This window comes from Haemorhous mexicanus, chromosome 26 (genome assembly GCF_027477595.1).
Source record: "Haemorhous mexicanus isolate bHaeMex1 chromosome 26, bHaeMex1.pri, whole genome shotgun sequence".
In the NCBI taxonomy this organism is placed as follows: domain Eukaryota; kingdom Metazoa; phylum Chordata; class Aves; order Passeriformes; family Fringillidae; genus Haemorhous; species Haemorhous mexicanus.
Window position 1 is genome coordinate 127,858 of NC_082366.1, and position 23,371 is coordinate 151,228.

At 48.1% G+C, this 23,371-nt stretch overlaps 1 protein-coding gene across 5 annotated transcripts; it reads left to right on the forward strand.

Moving 5' to 3' along the window:
* Positions 1-8,621: 8,621 nt before the first annotated feature.
* On the forward strand, positions 8,622-22,656 carry CENPA (centromere protein A). Of its 5 annotated transcripts, XM_059868250.1 has the most exons (7): positions 8,622-8,859; positions 9,359-9,450; positions 10,595-10,672; positions 11,281-11,879; positions 15,703-15,823; positions 18,057-18,134; positions 19,715-22,656. In XM_059868250.1, the coding sequence occupies exons 1-4, from the start codon at positions 8,784-8,786 to the stop codon at positions 11,413-11,415; spliced, it is 381 nt and encodes a 126-aa protein (XP_059724233.1). In that variant the 5' UTR covers positions 8,622-8,783; the 3' UTR covers positions 11,416-11,879; positions 15,703-15,823; positions 18,057-18,134; positions 19,715-22,656. The 5 variants fall into 5 exon arrangements, with proteins under 5 accessions (XP_059724233.1, XP_059724231.1, XP_059724229.1 ...); XM_059868248.1 differs by having other exon boundaries at positions 18,057-22,656; XM_059868246.1 differs by having other exon boundaries at positions 15,703-22,656.
* Positions 22,657-23,371: the final 715 nt, after the last annotated feature.

A 23,371-nucleotide genomic window follows, 5' to 3' on the forward strand; every position in this document is an offset into this window, starting at 1 on the left:
TGGGACCCTTCAAGTCCTTAGGGCACCAAACATTACCTACAATCTGATATCCAGACCCTTTGGAAATTACTTCATTTTCTCATGGAAAATGGCCTCCGTTTGCGGCTACTCTGCAGGGCTGAAAGTGCAATTCCAAGTAAGAAATTTGCAAACTTCACTGGATTTCTCCAAATCTAGAGCCACCAGCAACTAAGACCCGTCATGTCCTTAGAGCTCCAAAGACCAGCTTTAATCGGATACCAAGACCCTGGGGAAATTACTTCTTTTTCCCATAGGAAATGGCCTCCGTTTGCAAATGCCTGCCTTGGCAACTGTGATGTGCCAAGCTAGAAATTAGCAAACTTTCTTGAATGTCTCTAAAGGTAAAGTTGCCAGGAACTAGGAGACAGGACGTTCTAGAGCCACAAAGCCCAGCTTGAATCTTTTGGCCAGACGCAGAAGAAATTACTATTGGCTGTGTGCAGCAGAGCACTGAGAAAGCCACTGGCCCAGGCAGCTGCTGCCATGTTGGGCACAAGCTCTGCTGCCCAGGAAGGTCCCGTAGTGCAGATGGGCACGTAGCGGTCGTAGCACATGACGATCAGGAGGGAAACCTCTGCTGAAAAGAAAAAGACAAACAGAGCTGTGCAGCACATCCTTTGTAGATGTTCCTGGTGTCCCAGAGGGAATTGTGCATGGCTTTGGGGACAGTGGCACAGATGGAGCCCAGGTCAGTGAGGGCCAGGTTAAGCAGGAAGAATAACTTGGGCGTGTGCAGGTGGTGGCCGCAGGCTACGGCGCTGATGATGAGGCCGTTGCTCAGGGGAGAAGCCAGGGAGATGCCCAGCAAGAGGCAGAAGTGCAGGAGCTGCAGCTGCCGCGTGTCTGCCAATGCCAGCAGGAGGAAGTGGCTGATGGAGCTGCTGTTGGACATTTCTTCACTCTGGGTAGTGTGGACTGTTGAAAGAAGACATTGGCAATCTGGGACCAACTTCTTTGAGTCAATCCTATGCTAATTTCTTACACATTCACTGAAAATGATTTCTCTTTCTTTGGGGAAATTTCGCTTACCTTTTATTTTTGAGTCTGGGTTTCTGCTGCTGCTGAGTTACTGCCTCATCTTCAGTACTACTGTCAGTCTGAACAATAGGGAGCCCAATGGCAAAACAGGGTTCCCTGTGCCCCAAGGCAGACCTGCTGGTCCCCACACAGGTGTACTTTGATCATTACACCTTGCTCTATTTCAGGGTGATCAAATTTAAAACATGAACAGGAAAATAAAGTCGACTTAGTCTGGCTCTCTGCTGCCTGGAGTTGTGCCTACTGGGAGCTGTTTTCTGTACTCAAGCCTTGTCCCTGAAAGTGCTGCCCAAGCCCAGCCCAGCCCTGAGGGCTCAGCTCTGCCCTGCAGACCCCTCCCAGCACAGAGCACTGCTCGGGGGCATCTCCCTGGCAGCAGGGCCTTAAGGACAGGGCAGAAAAACAGAGATGCTGTGAGCCAAGGTGCTGCTGCTGTCTGTAGGGAGAGGAGAGTGAGGAGGCGCTTTCTGGGGGAGATGTGAGGCACATCTTCTGATGCCCAGAGTGACAGTGCAGGAGTCTCATAGAGTGGGAGCTTCAGACAAGCCCCGTCTTAGGCTAAGATTTTTGGGTACAGCTTGAATTAGGTGATCTGCACCTAAACCACTCTGGCTCAAAAGTTCTAAGAGTGGCAGATCAGGTCTATTATGAATAGTTAAATAAATTAGTTATTTATATAAATTAGTTATTTGTTGAATAGACAGGAGATAGCAGACAAAAAGTCTTGAGCAGAGTTACTTACTACACAATAACTTTTGTTTTGTATAAAACAAAAGAACTACTAGTAGATTACATAAAAGAGCACACAACATTAAGGTACCTATATCAAAGCTACAAAAGAAATAGTATAGATTAGGAGTCAATGTAACTTACCACCAAACTGGCAAGAGTGTGCACAAATTCCTTTCACTCAACCGACAAGAAAGGAACCACAAAACCAGCATCTCAGCTTCGGGGGGAAAGCACATTCTGCACATTCCCCTCACATTTCCAGGGAATGTGCAGAAACTTCTACTTTGTGAAAGTTTAGTATAGCTTTAATAGATTGTGAAGTAAAGTGTCTGTCAGAAATTCCAGCTTATCTTTCCACAATCTTTCTTCCACAGCAAGATGTTTATTGTCAGCCACAAGTGCCACTTCCTGGCACCCAAATAACCACGAGACAAGCAGTCATTAGTGATTTATTTCACCAATTAGCAAGCTCTTGTGGCAGGGAACATGTCCTGCTACACTGGCCCCAGCTGAATTTAGTTCCATTCCCCACCACTCTCTGGGCTTGGGCATCAGCCAGTTTCTCATCCAGCAAACAGTTCCTCTGTCCAGTCCATGAGCAGCCAGCTTCTCCAGTGTCAAAGGCTTTACTGATGTCTATAAATATACACCCACCACCCTTCCCTCATCTACTGAATGGGTCATTCTGTCACCGCCTGCAGACCCTTGGCCTGGGCGGGAACAACTTGCGGCACTTGACAGCCACGGCATTCCAGGGCCTCCCGTGACTTGCTGGCTTTACCTGGACCACAGCCAACTGCTTGAGATGAGCGTGGCCGCATTCCAGCTGGTGCAGTTGACACTGGGCGTGCTGGACCTGCATGCCAATGCGCTGCGCTACCTGAGCCGACACCTGCGGCAACTGCCACCTTTCCGCTACCTGCATAACCTCTGTGACCTGAAGCTGCAGGCGCAGCAGCCATATGGGATGCGTGTGGTCCCACAACACTTCTTGCAGGGCCTCAGTGCCTTGCGCTCGTTCTACCTGTCATAGAACTCACTCTCGGCCATCCCTGCCGATGCCTTCAATGACCTGGCACAGCTATAGTGTTGCAGCCCAAGTTGCTGCCCGTAAAGTCCAGGGTAAAGAAGCAAAAAGGGTCTTTGCACAATATCCACAGATGTTTAATTCATCCGCCTGGTAACATGTTTGGGTCCCAGGCACATACACATGGAGGGTCCAGGTTTCTCTCTCCCCAGGGGCCCAGGGTCACCCAGGTCTTGGAGCAGTATAAAGATAAGGGCCAAGAAAAGGGAATAGGGAATAGGGAGGAAGTGGCTCAGGGACGCAGGAACAGACATAGGAACAGGAGAAGGAGCCAATGGGGTCTTATCAGCTTTTTGAGGGAAGCTTCTTGTGTTTCCCCAACCCAGGGGATGCCCCCAGGGTCTTCACACTGCAGTACCTGATGCTGGCTGGCAGCAACGGCAGGATGGGCCACATGCCCGCTGGCATCTTCAAGAACCTGAGCCAACTGTGCAGCCTGAACCTGGAGAGTGCAGGGCTGCGCAGCCTTGGCCCTGAGGTCTTCCACACCCTGACACAACTGAAGGAGCTGTGCCTGGCCAAGAACGAGCTGTGTACATTGGATATGACTCTGGCCATGGATTTGCTGCTTTAAATTGTTTTACTTTCCATAAGTTGTCTGGGCTGTGTTACGCAAGAGGCCATTGTTTCACCTTTTATAAATACAGAGATTATGATGATGCTACTGATTAATCTCCCTTGCAGCACATCTGCAAGGCAGATACTTTGCTCTCCAGACTTTAACTTGTGCAGAATTTACCTTTCCCTTGCCCATAATTTTCCTTTGCTGGGCTACTTCCAGTGAACATCACCAAATCCCACAAGACCAGTCTTGGCTGCACCAAAATAAAATTAAACTGTGAATGTTATTTTTCTCAAGGATTTTAAGGTTTATAAATCCCCTGTTCTGAAGTGATATGAGGTGTGGCAGGCAAGACCTAAAGGGTTTAGAGATAAAAGCAGCATTTTTCATATGTTATTTATGAAAAATAAAATATTTTCACTCAGACATGGCAGGCTCTCCCTGCTGCTGCAGGGTTTGGGAAGGGAATTTGGGGACGTCCAGCAGATCCTGACACCTCATTTTTCCTTAAGTGAAGATTCTGAAATGGCAAAGGAAAAGTATTTGGAAACACTAGAAGCTGAGGAAAACTACCCAAATAGTGGTTGCTGAGGCTGTTGCCTGTGTTTTGGGCAGTGAAAGAATAGTTGGGCTTGGAAAGGCCTCTGGAGATCAACCAAAAAAATAGCCTGATCTGGCACAATCACCTCACCTCAGAATGTCTGGGGTTTGGGAGGTAAAACTGAATTTGTGTCCCTGAAGGGACAGATGGAGTTTTCTCCAGATTTGAGTTTAAAGGAAACAGAACTGTGAGTGTTTGTGAAAAACATGTTCACTCTTTTGTGAAAATTTTAGAAGTTTAATAAAGGACAATAGGAGACAAGGACCATAAAGCAAAGGTTATTATGGCCGGGTGCATCTTGGTACTCAGCCAAGACCACACTGTCACCTTTGGGGATACCCCTTAAATATCTTTTCCCTTATATCAGCCTGTTGCATATTCATAGAATCTTATGTATATCTATAAACTAGTTTACATTTTCCAGGAACTATTTCACATGGCCCCTCCTTTGGTCTGCCTTTTTAGAGCATGCGTGTTTCTTGGCTCTGGTTTTGACTCCTTCTCCTAATCACTTCCAGTTTGGGCCTTGGTCCATGCTTTCTTCAGACGGTGAGTGCTGATAGTTGGCATATCTATAGAATGTGTCCTCATCCTGTGTTCATTGAATGTTATCCCCTACAAGCAGGCATTTCAACACAAGTATAGTTATTTCACTACTGTGTCTAAGCTTAATTGACAGTAGAAATACAAACGATACCTTTATTAAAAAGTTACTTTAACATCACACATATCAAATCCATTTTAATATATGCAAAAAGGTAATATTATAATTTGAATCTATAACAGTGTTGCACTGCTCTCAGCTGGTTTCTGTTCTCTCAGTTCTGTGGGATGTGGCAGGACAGGTGAGGTTCCTCCCTGCCCACCTCCTCCATCAGCCCACCTGCTGAGTCCTTCTGAAAGGCTGCCAAGGGAGCAACCCACATCACTCCCCTCATCCATTAAGGAACTCTCCCATCATGGAAGGCAATTAGATCGGTTCTGTGATGCAATTTTATGGAGTCCAGTGGGGAACCTTCTCCCTGCCTTCCTCCTGGTTTATCATGCGCCTCCTCCTGCTTTATTCTCTGTTGCTCTGTCCTGCTCCCTGCACTGTGTCAGGCGGGGGGGGGGGTGGGGGGGGGGGGATTGGCAGGAGACAAAGACCACTCACCTCTGAAGTGGCTGCCAGAACGCGGGCTGGGTCTTAGAGCTCCAGCGCCACACCAGGAGTGGGGAACTGCCTCGGTATGGGGATTTACCAAAGGCAGAACCTTTAGAGCCACTTGCTCTAATGTACCAGACACAAGCCCACGACAGGGAGCAGGCAGAAGAGAAGGGAGGAGGCTCTCCATCTTGAGGTTCCACAAGGAACAGTTTATTCCAGGTGAAGGGAGGAGGACAAAAAGCCCTTAACTCTATTGTGCAAAGGGTTTTGTATAGATACAAGTCAGGGGGTGGATACAAACAGCTAACCAATAGGAAATCCCCAGGGCAGGAGTGAGGGGATTCCTCAAGTGTCTGGGGCCCATTGGGGTAGGAGGGTGGAGAGTATGGGTCACATGGGGCAATGGGGGCTTGGAGGAGTAGGGGAATTCCAAAGGGGTGCTGCAGGACAGGGATTGGCCTGAGGTTTAAGTGGCAGGGAAGGTTCTGGAATCAAGGGTTGGGTTGCCTTGACAGGCAGGGAAAGAGCTGGAACAAGAGGCGGGGAATAGCATTAGGGACAGCTTTGAGGGAGGGTAAACCCAGGGGTAAACTAACTTGGGGAGAACATGGGGGTACAACAGAACAAACCACTTAACAAGGAATCAATAAAATAAATTCAAACTGCAACAACCCCAATGTTCATGTGGCAACAACTTTTATTTCCCAAGCCCTTGCTTATATAGGGAATTCGAAAAATCCCATCTGGATACTTTCATAGGTCAGAACTCTATGCCCCTTCAGGTCCCGGCCAAGGAAATGCCTGCAGCCTTGGGAGAGATGTGACTGGGTGAGGCCCCTGTCAGTCAAACCAGGGCCTGGTTGGTTTGTCTATCACAAACCAGCTAAAATATGGTAACACTGTGCCATCATTTATCCCCATGCCATCTCTCCTCTTTGTATCCCTCTGTCCTGCTCCCTGTGCTATCATTCCTCCCTGTAACTAGCAGAACGAACTTTGCCCCAATTGTCCTTATGCCATCATCACATGTGAGTTTCTCCTGCTTTCACAGAATCACAAAATCAGTTTGGTTGGAGGGGACCAGTGGGTCATCTGGTTCAACTTTCCTGCTCAGGCAGGATCATCCCAGGACACATGGCACAGGATTGTGTCCAGACCTACAGTCCCCTGTAGATCCAGATGAGGTTCAGTGTACACAAACCATGTGATGGAAGTTCCTACTGAGATGCCATCACCATATACCAACTCATTGGCAGTAATGTCATGGAAAGGAGAACAAAGAGTCGATAATTTGGTTACCAAACTCTCACAATATGAAGAAAGTATCTTTTTCACCCTATGGGCCTGCATCTTGTCTGTGGAAAAGACCTCCAGCAACTGAAAGAAGTGCCCTATGCTCCACTAGTACAGACTGTGGTCTCTAAGGGGGCAAGTGCCCCCAGCTCAAGAGAGAGGGGCACACCACAAGGTAACCTGTGGTTTTACTTGCCTGTCCATGGTGAAAACATATGGGAAGTGGGATGGAAAACCCACCTCTCCCTTGGCAGCACAGGTATGTGAGTTGAGAGGAAAAATTAACCACCACAAAAAACTCTTCAAGGAAAAATGCCACTCATTTTCTACTGGGCAAGTTCTCAGGCAGAATTGAAGGGCTGATGTTACTTCTGACCCTCTGGAAGAGACCTCCAGGTCATATTTACAAGAAGCAAGCAACAAGTACCATGATCAGAGCTAGAGGGGCCCTTGTTCCAGCCAGGTGTGTGAAAAGGACAGTGGGGTCAGTTGGACTGACTGGGGTCAGTGTGGATCCATGGGCCTGGCACAGCAGAGCCACAGGAGAACAAGGCTTTAGTTGACACAGGTGCATAATTTACCCTGATGCCATCATGCAGGGGCAGAATGTATCTCTGATTCTGGGATGACAGGAGGATCCCAACAGGGACTATACAGGAAACTGAAGTGCTCCTAACTGGGCATGAGTGGCAGAAAAATACCATTGTCGCTGGCCTAGAGACTCCATGTATCCTTGGCACAGATCACCTCTGGAGAGGTATTTCAAGGACCCAAAAGAACACCATTGGGCTTTGGGAGAGCTGCTGTGGAGACAGAAGAAATTAAGACAGCTGAATCCCTTGCTTGGTCTTTCAGAGGACCCTTCTGCTGTGGGACTGCTGAGGTAGTTGAAGAACAGCAGGTACTGATGGCCAGCACAACAGTGTCCCATTGGCAACATGGCACCGACTGGGACTTCAGCACCCATGACACAGACAAGAAAACCAAGGCATTGGGAACAGCCAGGGCTTGGGAAAGGCAGGTACTGCCTGACTCACCTGATCTCCTGCTGTGCCCAGGTGACCCCGGTGGGTGTTGGACATGTCTGGGTGTATCTGCCTGCAGCTCAGCAAAGCCTTTGGCACTGCCTCCATCTCCCTGTCTCTCCTGGAGCACCTGCAGCTTGCGGCTGGGACAGGTGCCTCTTGCTGGGAGCACCTGGCTGGTGGCCAGGCCAAGAAGGAGTGGGAATGGGGCCACAGCCACTTGGGGCTGGGCACTGCTGGGGTTCCCCAGGGCTCAGTGTTGGGGCCAGTCCTATTCAACATCTGGCCTGGGTGGACAACTAGGGGCAACTGGGAGGCTTGATGGGGTCAAATGAGGAGTGTGGTGGCCCACTGGGAAAACTGGGGGTTAACTGGGAGGTCTGTGAGGCAATGCCCTCAAGAGACCCCAAAGCCCACCATGGGTTCACTGATGCCCCAATCTGCTTCTCCCAATGGATTTCATGGTCAGTTGTAATCCTTGACTGACTCCCACTGGGTACTGGGAGGCACAGGGAGCTGCTGGGACCATGTTGGTAGCCAAGACACATTGGGCACAAATGGAAGATGTTAGAACCATGTTGGGGGTACTGGGACCATAACTGGGGCAACTAAGATCATACAGGAGGGGACAACTGGAACCACGCTGGGTTCATAGTGGGAGTGTCTGGAACCACACTGGGGGCAACTGGTATTATACTGGGAGTGACTGGGATCATAGTGGGATCATTCTAGTAGGGACAGGAATTGATTGGGACGGTTGGGGCTGTGACAGGGATCACACGGGGAGTCGTTGTGATCACACTGGACTCACACTGGGAGTGACTGGAAAGCACTAAAATCATACTGCAGGGGACTGGAATCATACTGGAATCATTCTGGGAGTAAATGGAACCATGCAGATGACCGGGAGCAACGGGAACCACACTAGGACGATTAGACAGCCCGTACTGGCACCGCACGGGGACGATAACTGAGACAACCCTGGGAGGGGTGCCTGGGGGTGGGGCCATGCAGAGTTATGCTAAATGAGCCCTCGGCGGGCGCGGCACCATCGAGTCGCGGAGTCCAGCAGCGCAGAGCGGTCGCGCGCCCCGATTGGCGCTCGGAGGGAAGTGACGTCACGACCGGCGCGGCGGGGGATTTGAACGGCGCGGCGCGGTGGATCCCGGGAGTGGCGAGGGGGCCCCGGACACCTGAGTTCGCCCTGACTCTCCCTTCCCCAGCCGCCGGCTTCCCTTCTGAACTCGCCCGGACCCTGCGGTGGACTCGGCCCCACCATGCCCCGCCCCAAACCCACTCCCCGACGGCTCCGGGGTTCCCCAGCCCCCCCATCGCCCCGGCCGCGGGCACGCAGTGAGTGAGGGGAGGGGGACTCCTCTTGCAGTCACCCTTTATGGACCTCCCACATCGAGCCCCTTTCAGGCCCCCTCTAGAGCACTCCTATGGACTCCTCCTATTCTTGTCCTCCGCCCCCAGCCTGTGCTCTATATACCCCTATATGCTTCCATCACCTACAGTCACCCCACTCTCCCTCTTCCCCGACCCCCATACTCCCTGTCCCCTATAACTTCCCTATATCGGCCATCACTGTAGCTCTCTGTAGATCCTTTATACCCACAATAAATGTCCCCCTAGACCTTACAGATCCCTTATAACCCCCACAGCTTCTCCCAGCCCCCCCGGCGCCTATAGCCCCCCCCCCCCCCCAATAGATCCCCTGTAGCCCCCTGTGTTCTGCCAGGTCCTATAGATCTCCTGTAACCCCCATGTTCCTTCAGAGCCCCCCATCTGTGCCACCCAGGCTAAAGAGATCCCCTAAAGCCCCCACAGACCCCTATCTGTGCCCCCGCAGGGCGCCGCCCAGGTCAGCGGGTATTGCAGGAGATCCGCAAGTACCAGAGCAGCACCCGCCTGCTGCTGCGCCCCGGCCCCTTTGCCCGCCTGGTGAGAATCCCCCACATCCCTAAAATCCCCAGACACTCCGATTTCCCCCACAGAACCTCCCCAGCACCCCCCATGGACTCCCAAACTCCCCTGAGACCACACAGATCATCTCAGGTACCCATAAAATCTACTTTGGGACCCCCAAACCCCTCCAGGACCCCCCGAATTTCACCCCAGAACCTCCAACATTGTCTGGGATCTTCCAAACCACTCTGGATCCCCTCTCCTGGGATCCCCAAATCCAGGACACCCCAGATCAACCCTCTCAGACTCTGCAACTTCCCCCAGAGCCTTCCAATCCACCCTGGGACCCTTCAGCTCCCCATAGGACTTGCCCAAATACCCACTGGAACCCTTCAAACAATCCCTAGGACCCCTTCAAATCCAACCCCAAATCCAACCTGGCACCCTCCAATCTCCCCTTGGACCCCATCCCAGAAACCCACTGGGATTTTCCAACCCTCTACAGACCCACCAAGTTACCCCCTAGACCCCTTGGGACTCCTCAAGACTATCCCTTTTCCCCCAGGGCCCCCCTCAACCCTGTTTCAGCCCTCCCCATGTCCTTGTCCTCCCCATCCTCGTGACATGGTGGGCCTGTCCTCCCCCAACATCCTTGCATATCCCCCAATGTCATTCTGTGGTTCCAGACATCCTTGTGTCCTGCTACCTTCAGAGGCTGCATGGACTGAGTGTTCCCTGTGCCCCTCCTGCCATACTGGCACTGTCCCCCCAATCCCATCGGGGTGTCTCTGTGTTCCCATGGCCGAGGGTGTTCCCAAGATGTTCCCAGAGTGGTGCTTCCCCCTTGCCTCCCACCTGGGAGATCCCAGGGTGTTCCCAAGATGTTCCCAGAGTGGTGCTTCCCCCTTGCCTCCCACCTGGGAGATCCCAGGGTGTCCCCATCATGATGTTCCCACATCCCCACTCCCCAGTGTATCCCCAGGTGTTCCTGTCCCCAGTGTTCCTCTCCCTGGGGTGTCCCCAAAGTGTCTCCACGTCTCCAGGGTGTCGCCATGGTGGTGGCCCAGCCTGGGATGTCCCCAATGCCCCCATATCCCCTCCATGTTGTCCCAATGTCCCCGCACTCACTGTGACCCCGCTGCCCCCATGTGCTCCCCTCCCCGTGCCCTCCCTGCTGCAGGTGCGGGAGATCTGCCTACTCTTCACGCGTGGGGTCGATTACCGCTGGCAGCACATGGCCCTGATGGCACTGCAGGAGGTAGGGCTTGGGGGGCCCAGGCGTGGTGGAGGGGGGGGGGGGTCACAGAGGGGCTGGAGGGGTCCTATGGGTCCTGCAGGGGGATCCAGGGACTTAGGGGGGTGGGGAAGGGGCTGGGGGGGATCTCATGGGTGCTGAGAAAGTTTCCATGGGGGTTGGGGGTCTGTGGGTGCTAGGGGTGTCTCTCGGGGGCTGGGGAGGTCCAGGAAGGTCTCTTTAAATGCTTGGATGAGGCTGAGAGGTTTGTTGAGTGTATGTGATGGGAGCTGAGGGGGAGTCTAGGAGGGTTTCCATTGGCTGGGGGAGGGTCTATGGGTTCGGGGACAGGGTTCCATGGATGTTGAGAGGGTCTCTGGGTGCTGGGGTGGGGGGGCGGAGGGGTCCCTTATTTCTGGGGTCTGTCGGGGATTGAGGATGGGTCACTTGATGTTGATCCCCCCCCTAACACATTTACAGGAACAAGGTGCTTCGGTCACCCATGGGTGGGTTTGGAGGGACCCTGCCCCCCGGGTGTGTGTTTGGGGAGGGTCTCTGGCCCCGGGGGGAGGTGTGGGGGTTGGGGCATGCTGGGGGGCTTTGGGGACCTTCCCTCAGGTTTTGGGACACAGGCAGCAGAGGCCTTCATGGTGCGGCTGCTGGAAGATGCTTACCTGTGCTCGCTCCACGCCCGCCGAGTCACCCTGTTCCCCAAGGATCTGCAGCTGGCCCGGCGCCTGCGGGGACCTGAGGCGGGGGGCATCTGAATGAGGACCCCCTGGGGGTCTGTCCTGACAATCTCACACCCATAATCTTACTGGGACCTCCTATGGGACCATCATGCTGAGACCCCTCACCATGGGGTCCCCCAAATCCCCCACATGGACCCACCCCATAGACTCCCCCACCTCAGGATCCCCAACAACCCCTTCAGGGACCCATCCCAGGGTGGAGGTCCCCTTCCTTAGTCCGGCACCCCTCAGATTATTGAGGACCCCTACCCATGATCCCCCTGGAAATCCCATCACCAGTATGCCAGTCCCAGGGAAACCTACCCAGGACCTCCACCCTAGTGGAGGCCCTCCCAGTTCTGCTGTACCCCAATAAATGTTTGTGACCCCTAGGTGCTGATGCTGGGGAGGATGGAGGGGATTTGGAGGTGAGGCACCGCAGGGAGGAACTCTGGAGGGGAGGAGAACCCACAGGAAGAGGGCCTCTGAGAGTATTTTAGGTGAGGGCACATGGGATGGGGGGCCAGGAAGGTCTTGGGGTCTAATGGGTTCTATTTATAGTGGTGGAGGGTGGCACTTAGAGGATTCACTTTTTGAGTGGAGGTCAGGGCTTTGGGGCAGTGCTTACAGGTGCCTTCAACGTGGGTAGGGTTGCCTGTCGGGGGCGGGGCTTAGTACCCCAAGAGGGTGGGGCTCTGGAGGTCTCCTGTCCATGGGTGGAGCTCTGGGGGTGGGGCTTGGGGGGGCTATGGGGGTTCTGGGCGCTCCCAGACTGCTGTTCCCGCTGCTGCTACTTGGGGCGATGCTGAGTGGGGAGGGGTGGGGCCTGCACCTGAGGGCACAAGAGGGACCCCAGAACAGACCTTCCCAACCCTGCCCTGGGACCCCAACCCCCCTCCATACCTTGGAGACCCTTCCCGAGCCTCAGAACCCAAAACTTACCCTGGGACCCCAAATCCCCTTAAACCTGCCCATCCCTGCCGTCCTTGGGGTACCCTCTGAGTCCCCCAAACCTCAGGGACCCCAAATATCCCCCCTAAAATCCCAGCCTAGCCCCCACCCACCTGGTTTGGGATACCTCCAGTTTTGGGGTCTCTCAACCCTCTCTTTTCCCCAGACAGGCTGATGCTGACTTTGGTGGGGAATATTTTTGTTACTGAACTTTCAAAGAAAGTTAACAACATAAATTGTGGACAGGACAGAAAATTTCTTTGATGCTCTAAGGACCCTATAAGCAGCAGTACATCTGATAATGAGGAAATCACATTAAAACCCAAAATTAAGGATGAAACCTTCTGTGATAGTAAGTGTCTGCGCACTGTTACTAAAACAGTGTGGTACACAGCAGCCAAGACAGCAAAGTTCCAGGAAAAGTGTAGCAGACTTACATAGTAATCAGAAACTGGCTATGTTTGGAGAGTGCCTCTGGCAGGGGGTGATTAAATCATTTTTCTGAGGCAGAGGCCCAAGGCTTCTGGAGACCAGAAGTATTTTTAATGGTGAGTGACCAGAGAAAACTGTGGTCTTGAACTCAGAGTGCCACCCATTGAGCAGGAGGTTGAATCCCTTAGAGAGGAGTGATTTGCTTAGGATCAAGACCCCAACAATAGATCATGGGACAGAAAGTGTACAGAAGGCAGTGTTTTTGCAAATGATGAATGACCAGATGTTCCAGGACAGCCCTCACCTACATCACTCATTAACCAAGAATGTGGGTGCCATCGTTAGAGTTTTGCTGGATGTGATAAAACACTGCAGCAGAATTTCAAGATCACTTGAAGCAAGTGGTAACCCCACAGAGAGGAAGGCAAGGGAAAAGACCCTTATTGTGGGGAAAGAGATCTTTAGGGCTAATTAGCTATGGCAGAAGAATTGGTTTCACTTAACAATGAGTAAACAGAACAACAATCAGGAGATTGGAATTGCACCAAGGAAGCAGACTGCCCAAAAAGGAGCAGCAGGGTTCTAGTGCAAGATGGAATGCAGTTTGAGTGAAAGGCTTGCAGAAAGGAATTTCTTGGGAAGTGATAAATTATCCACTGCTGTTCTGGAGAATGTAGTGCCTGGAATGGAGTGCCTGGGGAAAAGGAAAGTTGCACTCTTATGCCACAAGCAGGATAAAGATGTTGATGTGGGAGTTGGAACTCCTGGGAGACCTATCATTGCCATGGCCTCACAGGCTAATGTTATTAATTAGAGTCTTAGAAACAACTTTTGCCATCCTCAGTGAGCTGGGGGCTGGCAGCTGCAAACATTTAAGGAAGATCACCAAAAATAAGACTTACACAGAAATTGAGGTATCAAAGTCACCACTGGCTTCTGAGATGGAGACAGGAGAAAAGCTGAGAATTCAAGTGGATAAACTTATGACCAAGAAAGATCATCTTGGGACCCTACTTGCTTCAGCAGAGTGTAGGGAAAGACAATTTTTTAGAATTTGAATAGGGAAAATTACAGAAGAAAGAAACAAGACCTGAGAGAGGAAACCTTATTTACCCCTGTTACTGAGAATTGAACGATTGCAGAAACAGTTCCAGGAAGGAAAGGAAAAAGATGAAAACTGAAAGAAACGGCAAAGGAAATGCTTAAGCAAGCTACCATTTCACTCTGTATTGTGCCAGAGTCCATTCAGGTGCCTGATTTGCAAAAGCATTCCAGGCACAAGCCAAGTGAGACTGAAATGCAACAAGTGGAACCCTATCAATATATACGTACTAATGACACATACATCCAGATTCCAGTTGGTTCTTGTCAATGATTAATTACATTTCTAATAGATACAGGGGCACAGCATTCAGTACTAATGAAGCAGGATGCCAAGAACCTGGGTGTATGACCCAGATGCTGAGTTAAAATCACTTTAGTAAGTGGAGAAGATGTTATCCGTCAAGCTGCTAAGGTTAATTTATGGGTCCTGGATGAGAAGTGGATATTGGCTACTTTCTTTGCAATTGAAGATCACAATGACAATATATAGGGTTTTGATATTTTGAACGTTTAAATCTTTTGTCTGCCTGATGGCAGTGAGTCAATGTTAATGTTTGAACGTTAGCCCAAACCCTAAAAGGAGCCCAGAGACTGTGCTGACTCCACATGGCACCTGCACTCCCTGATCCAAAGACTGCTAGTGTGTCCCCATGCTGGATTTTTGCTGCACGGAGCAGTGGAATTTCTGAAGTTCTGGCCAATTTGGCCCCACTAAGAGCTGAAGTACCCAATACTGCAAGCCTAACAGCCACAATGTAAGCATCTGTGTGCTTGGGCATTGATGGAGTGGGGACAGATTAAAAGAAAAAAGGTACTATCACTCAGTCACACTCCTATCTCTCCTGAGATAGTGGCCAGTGATCATTTTAACACACTCCAGTCTCACAGAACTTGCCAATGTTTAGCCAATGTTTGCTGTTGGCATTACCATTATGTCACAGATCACAGAATATTCTGAGTTGAAAGGGACCCACAAAGATCATCAAGTCCAGCTGTTAAGTGAATGGGCCATACACAGATTGAACCAACAACTGTGGTGTTATGAGCACCATGCTCAGATCAACTGAGCCAGTCTTAGGGTCTGGCTCATGAAAGAGACAAACAGACAGTTGTGGCTTATGAACACCAGTACCACATCTACAATCACTGCTGTACTAAACTTTGCAGAACTGTTAGCTCAAATTAGGAGAGCACACCACCCATGGAGGGCAACTCAAATTGCAGGAGACCCCCCTGAAAACACAGGAAGCAGCAACAGCAGTGGACAAGCACTTCATAAAGTAGAAGTTGAGATTCCTCCTTGTCGAGGAGTTTTTGCAGGTTGAGGAGTTTTTGCAAGACAATGGCCACATTCAGCTGATGCACAATCCAGCCTGCTTGTAATAATGGACAATGGACACGTTCGCAAACAATGAATAATGAAAATATTCAGAAATGGGGTCAGTATATCCTTGAAAAAGATACAAGAAGAAGAGTCATTAGGACTCAGCAAGTGTGTCAGTGAGCTTGGGAAAGTGAGAAAAAAGAGAAGTCATGGGTGGACTAGACGACCATAGCAAGCTGTGTGAAAAATTAGATGATCCAATCAGCTTTATATTTTAGATGTGTGAACAGCTAGGATTAGCCAATCATGTATTAGCTAGAGACGTGTGGACAGTAGATAATTATTATAAATATAGTCTTTTTAGAGATAATAAATTTCGCTTCACTGGATCATATTGGTTATGGCGTGATGTCCCTGAACCTCCGCACTCTGCACTTTTGGTGGAGAATGCGGGTGCCCCCTGGTGTCATAGCACGAGAGGCACTCAAGGATGGCAATTTGGCTTTGTGCAGAGGATCGGAGCCAGCCTTCGAGGAGCAGAGAATCCGTTCAAAAGTATCCTTACTGCCCCGGTGAGAGTAAAAGGTTACTGGAGCTCGGATCGTAGACAACTTGAATCTCACCCTGATCAAGGTGAGCAGCCGGGGAGGACATGGGGAAAGGTGTTCAGAAACTCCTCCAACATATCCTCTCTAAGAGAGAACAAAAGTATGATGCTTCCAATTTGAAGGGACTATTACACTGGGCTTGGGATCATAATCTCATAGCAGGAGCACAGGTTGCTCTTGAGATTTCGACATGGGAAGCTGTGGGGCGGATGTTGTGGGACTGCATTGCATCCGGGGGGAACGAGGCAAAAGAGGTGTCTAAGTATGCTACTTTGTGGAAAACTATCATAGAGGTACTACAGACTTTAAAGGCAGAGAGGAAAGCTGCTACTGCAGCTTGCGAAGCCCTTGCCTCTGAGTCAGAAAAGCCTCAGGCATTTTCAGTATCTTCAGTTCAGCCACTGTTTTCTACGAACTTAGATATTCCCTCAAGTAGCCCGCAACCCCTCAGCTCAGAATTAAGCATTACACTGACTGCTCCTCCAACTCAAAGCAGGAATGAGGAAGCCACTGCCTCTTCGGGGGGGTTAGCCTGCAGAACAAAGGACAGTTGTATTCGGAGTGAAAAAACTGTTGATAACAGTAACTTAGAAACTAAACATGCTATAAAGGACAAGGAAAGAGATGTTATTATGAATAATGCTTCTATTGAAGAGGATTTAAAATCTTTAGTGGACAATTTGCAAAAATTGGTAACTCAACAGAAGGATTCAGTTGTCCCCAAAAGAGACTATTCTTTTGAGAAAATGGACTTGCCAATGATTGTGGGTTCAGACAGACAACGAGGAAAGCAGTTACCACCCTCTCATTTTGTCTCTGAGCCAGCATCCAAGCCGATTAAACAAAATCCTCCCTCTCACGCTGTAAAGAATGTGGAATTAGAGTTGGAATATGACCCTGAAATAGAAGCAGTTCAGAAACAAAAGTGAAAGGGAGTTATTACAGAAGTAGAAGGGACTTTTCTCTCAAATGACATAGAGGCTTTTCCTGTAGTAACTAATGCTGCTGGTAGAGTTTGGGAACCTTTCAATTGGAAGATTTTAGAGAGGTTAATAAGAGCTGCAATTTCACAATTTGGTTTAAAGTCCCAACTTGCACAGTCACTTCTGTAGTATGTTTTTACCTCTAACACATTTATTCCAGTTGATGTGTATACCCTAATAAGACACCACTCCACCAGCAGGTGATGTTCCATAAAAGCTGGGAGGAACAGTGTGCCCAGGAAGCAGCAAAACCTCGGGAGCAGGGTGATCCTCTGGATGGTTTAACAGCACAACAGTTACTTGGCAAAGGGCTCTGGGCTACTGCCTCTGCCCCAGGCTAGGAGCATTGATGATCAGCCAACAACTAGCCTATAATGCCTATAATGCTATCCTTGCACTTCCAGATGGGTTACACACTAAGTCTTTACACAAATTCACCAAGGAGGGAATGAGGACTTTGATAAATTTGTATACAGATTGTATGAAGCTATTTATGATCATCCTGATTTGGATTCAGACACAAAGGTACAATTGTTTAATATGCTGGCTTTTGACAATGCTAATGATAAAACTTGGCAGATTTTGGATACACTAAAGAAGGGAGCTGATGTCACAGAAATGCTGGAACTGATGGCTAGGACTACAGAAAGGCAAAAAGCAGCCTATGTAGCTGCTGCAGTACAGGATGCAGTAAAACCACTGCTTTCTAAGCTGCAAAAGAAAGCAGAAGGAAAGAACATTAAGTGCTTTGGATGTGGTAAAATTGGACATGTTAGGAGTCAGTGTCGCTCTGCAACTATGAAAAAATTTTGTTCTATCTGCAAAAAAGATAACCACAATACTAAAGAATGTCGGTTCCAGGGAAACGGCCTTGGGAACGCACCCACTCCCCACATAATGAAAGCAATACCGAGAGCTGCCTGGATAGCTCAGCCTCCCGTGGAGGATGAGGAGGACTTTACTCAATCAGATCGTCAACTTCTGGAAGCGCCGGAGTGGCCATGGAAACCACAGTAGATGTTACCATCACAGACTCTGCTGTACACCTGATAGATACTAATGTAAAAGGACCCTTGGGGGATGGGCTTGGTGCTTTTCTGTTAGGGAGATCATCTGCCAGTAAAAAGGGATTGGATATAATCCCTGGAGTTATTGATGCAGATTATCAAGGGGTTGTTAAAATTATGGTTAGAACATTTTTCCCGCCTGTATCTATTCCCAAAGGTTCACAAATTGCTCAGCTTGTTCCTTTTAAGTCTTGTGTCCCCTGTACAGGCTACAAGGAGCGGGGAACAGGAAGCTTTGGTTCCACTGGTAAACCAGAAGTATATTGGGCCATGGACATCACAAGAGGTAAACCAGACAAATAGGTAACTCTGAAACATCCTAATGGTGATTCTATTACTAAGAAACTCATAATTGACACTGGAGCAGATATAACCATCATTTCAAACACAATATAGGCAAAAAATTGAGCATTGGTTGATCCTACTTCAGGCATTGCAGGTATTGGAGGGACTCAGGCAACTCAGTTGAGCAGAGAAGTAATTTCCTTTACTTTCCCAGATGGAGTGAATGTATCTACAAGGCCTTATGTCATGCAAACTCCTGGTACTTTATTAGGTTTGCTTGGCAGGGATCTGTTAAGCCAGTTAAAAGCTACCATTGTTAAAAAGCCTTTTTAGCAGGGGCCACTGGAGGGCAGCCGATCCTCAAAATTAGCTGGACCGCTGATGCCCCCGTGTGGATTGATCAGTGGCTGCTGTCAAGGGAAAAGCTTTCCATAGTTCAACAATTAGTACAAGAAAAGCTTAAGGAAGGGCGCATAAAGCCATCCACTAGCCCTTGGAACACTCCAATTTTTGCCATCCCGAAAAAGAGTGGGAAATAGAGGTTGCTACATGATTTGTTAATGCAGTAATGCTAAGTATGGGTGCCTTGCAACCTAGTCTTCCATCTCCTACTATGATACCTGAGTCATGGAATCTATTGATCATTGATCTCAAAGATTGTTTTTTCACCATTCCCTTGCATCCAGAAGACATGAGTAATTTTGCATTTTCTGTTCCGTCTGTTAAAAAGGCAGAACCTTACAAAAGGTATGAATGGATTTGTTTGCCCCAGGGCATGAAAGACTCCCCAACAATGTGCCAAATTTATGTCGCTTGGGCATTAGAACCTGTTCGGCAGCAATTCCCTGAGTATATCATCAATCACTACATGGATGATATATTAGTGGCTGGAAAACAATTAGGCTCGTAACTGTTTTAAATACTATGACAGTTTTGCTAGAGGAAAGGGGATCAAAAATTGCCCCTGATAAGGTGCAATATTCTGCTCCTCGGAAATATCTCCCGTGGCAGACTGATCAGTCTGTAGTGAAACCGCAGAAACTCACCATTACCACTGAAATTAAAACTGTACATGATGTTCAGAAGCTAGTTGGAGATATTCAATGGATCAGAACTATTTGTGGGATAACTAACGCAGAACTTGATCCATTAATATAGTTACTAGGTACTTCATCTCGGGCAGATGAACGCCAGACTCTGGATAAGAGACAACAGCGGGTCTTGGATCACATTGCCACAAAGCTTGCTACATCACATGCACATCGTCTGATTGAGGATGTTCCAGTTCAATTGACGATCATCAATCAGAGCAAGGAGGATGACTACTTTGCCAAGCATCCTTTTGCCTTGATTTGTCAATGGTTTAAAACTCAGGCTAATCCTTTAGTTCTTTTGGAATGGGTGTTTTTACCTGTAAAACAGTCTAGAACTATTACCACTTGATTGGAAATTTTTGCTCATTTGATTATGAAGGGCAGAGGGAGAATATTGGAAATCTGGGGACACGAACCATATGCAATTGTAGTACCATTGGCTAACTGGTATCTTGAATGGGGAATTAGACATTCTGTTTCTTTTCAGATATCTTTGGCTGGTTATGATGGTAAAGTTCACAACACCCACGACACCGGGTGTTATCTTTATTGGGACATCAGCATCTGGAGGACAGACCCTGGAGATCTGACTGTCCAGTATCGGGGCAGACAGTATTTACAGATGCAGGTAAAAGGTCAAAAAGGGCTGCCTGCACTTGGCAGCAAGACAAAGTGTGGAAAAAGCATGTCATTTTTGGAGAAGTAAAAGACATGTTGCAGACATTAGAACTGAAAGCTGTAATTGAAGCTTTTGAAAATTAGGATAATGAAACCATTAACATTGTTTCTGATTCACTTTATGTAGTTGGCTGTGTCCAATGCCTTGAAAGAGCAGTACTTAAGAGGTGAGTAACAAGCATTTGTATTCCCTTTTAAGCTGATTGCTTAAAAACCTAAATCAACAACAGCAGGAATACTTTATTACTCATGTTCGAAGTCATCAAGCTCTCCCTGGTCTGTCTGAAGGTAACGCTTGAGCTGATCGGTTGGTAGCCACTGTCTGGCCAATGCTAAACCCTGATAAATTTCAGCAGGCTAAAACTTCCCATGCTTTTCTTCATCAATCTGCTAAAATGTTAGTTAAACAATTTGGTGTTCCCTTTTACTGATGCTTCTGGTATTGTGCGATCCTGTCCTGATCGTCAACAAGATGACATTGGTTTAGGCACTGGCATTAACCCTAGGGGTACTCAACCCTTGCAATTATGGCAAATGGATGTAACTCATGTAGCAGAATTTGGTCTGAAAAAGTTTGTACATGTTTGCATTGATACCTATTCTTGTGTTATATAGGCTACTCCCTTAACAGGTGAGGCAGCACGTCATGTTGAGAAACATTTGTACAATTGCTTTGCCATATTAGGTGTCCCCTTAGCAATTAAGACTGACAATGGTCCTGCTTACTGTTCCTTACAATTCAAGCATTTTTGTAATTTATGGGGTATTCGACATGACACTGGTATTCCTCACAATACTACTGGTCAGGCAATTATTGAGCGTGCTCATCAGACGTTCAAGGGCATACTGCAAAAACAAAAAGGGGGAACTACAGGGTTATCCCCTGAGGAAAAAAACAGCTAAAGCCATTTTTGTGCTTAGTTACCTTAGAACAACAGGAGATAGGGAAGATCCACCTATTCTTGTGTGCTGGTGTCTCTCTCTCTGGCTGTCAGAATGACCCCGAGAAAAGTTCAAAAGTTTCTTTTCCCAGCCTGGTGCTTGAAGAAGGAGTCAGGGCTCTTCATTTTTTCAGTCTCAAGGTTGTTTATTGCATCTTATCTATAAAATTCTTTCTCCCTGTCCAGCCGAGATCCATTCGGCAGGACAGTCAGAGGCACTCCGCCCACCCCCAGGGTGGTGTTATCTTTATATACTACAAACTACGTGTACAATATTTACAGTTATTTTCCAATACCTATCATCTATATTAGACAGTGGGTTTCTACTCTTGACTAACCTAAAAGTGCCAACATCACCAGACAAGATGGAGGTAGAGAAGAAGAAGAAGAAGAAAGGCTAGACACGCCCAAATCCCTCCATCTTGTCCCCAGAAAACCCTATACCAAAAATCATAAAACCTACATTTAGACTCTGTAATTATTTTATTCTTACACTATTTACACTATTGTGGCCTTTATCTCTTTCTATAAAGGTGACAGTTTGTTCCGTGGTTCGTAATCGAACCTGCTGGTGTTCTGGACTGTGTGCCAGGGTCTCCTAGCCCCCTGGCAAGGGTCCCAGGAAACTCCGGACTCCCAGAGGGATGTCCTGAGTTCCAACATCTCCCCCTTCTGTTTGTACCAAGAAGACCTCTTTGGCAACTTGGCTCACAACCCGCCGTATGCACAAAAGAATTCATGGCACAATGAACAAGAGAACTAAAAGCCCTACTAAAATATAACAAGCTATCATCTAACAACAATTCTACAACACCACTGATTCCCACACCCATGAAGTGACCCGAAGTCCACAGTCTTCTGTGGGCAAAGCACAAGGGTTGGAATCTCTGTGCAGTCCACATCTGTATATCTTCTTTTCTGCTTATGGAATGGTCAGCGTTTTCTTGCCCACGCTTCTTGTCAGCATTGTCTTGCACTGGATGGAGTTTCACATTCTTCACTGAGATTCACCTGGACTTTTGTACCTGCTAAAAAACAAACAAATCCACATCCCCAAAGAGACTGGAGGATTTTCTCAAAATCTCGGAGGTGAAGAATGGGTCCTGATATGAAAATAAAACATTGATCAACTCTGTTTCAGTCTCTATGCAATTGCATAGGGAAATGTAAAATGACAGCAATTAGAAATCAATTAGATAATACACATAACCAATAACACATCTGAAATCATACAATTGTCAAACACTACAACACTGAACTGTCATCCCAGAGTCTGCGACAGCTGATGAACCTTACAACAACAGAGAACTGGAGAATCCATGTTCGGATTCATGTTTCTCCAAACTCTCTCTGAAAACAGGCTCAGCTATCATAGACGGTCAAATTGCCAAGCCAACATTCACAGAACGGCACCTGGAAGAGATTACATCGAGGAACGGCAAGGTCCTGGCTACGACTGAAAAGAAGACTATCTCGACTGAAAAATGGACTATCTCAAGGAGCCCAGACAGCCATCCAAACCTATGGACTAACTTTTGTACAGGACTGAATCTGTATAGTCCCCGTTATACATATGTAGGGACTTACAGAAGTCTTAGGTCATTTCTGCTTCAGGCAGAATAAACTGTATATAAACTGGCTACCTGGAGCAGTTGGTGAGAAACTCTGGGGAGACGCTGACACTACGTCAGTTTGATCTAGGTTCACCCAATGTCAAAGTCCGGGGTTGACACTGTCTTGGCTGTGGCGGTTTTATAATATTCTATTTTTGGTTGTCGATCTAATAAATTTATAAAATTTTTTTTATAAATTTGGCTGCTGATTTGATCATTTACAACATGGCTCTCCCAACATTTACACAGTTCTTTCATTTTCCAAAATGTACTCTTTTTCAGTACACTCATAAAGTTCATATACTTCATGACAGATACACTTGTCCCTTTCTTTTTTCTCAACAGACTTAAATTTATTTGGATCTCTTGGGATCCACTGGGTAGCAAAGCTCTTTACTGCTAGATACCTTTTACAAACCATTTTTCTTACCGCTTTTACCATCTTTTGTCTTTTTACGCGATCTAACAAGCTTGTTTCAGTAACATCATGTTCAAAGCCCAAACTGGCTTCTCTTACAGGGCACTCTCCCAGGAGTTGCTGCATAAAAGTGGCAGTATTATGGGCCATCCATCCTTTCTCATCCTTTTCACAAAAGACCAATTGGGAGAGGTTAACACAATTAGGGTTAAAACCTATATGGACTCTCGACAAGGAGCTTATTTCTCTCTCCTCGAGGGGTTGGTAGCACTCACAGCACGGCTCTCCTGGGCTCCCCAGAGCACCAGCAATTAAAGCCATCATTACTACCCTTCCCAAGAGTCCGGGACGGGTCATCTTACACAGCCTGCCCATCCGGCCTTGCCTCTTGGGGATTTCACTTAGACAAAGTTTTTAAGCCCTTTTAGAGTCCCTTTTTACCCGCTTCTCTGGTTACCTCTCTTGGTCTGTCTTTACTAATTTTTGTTTCTCCT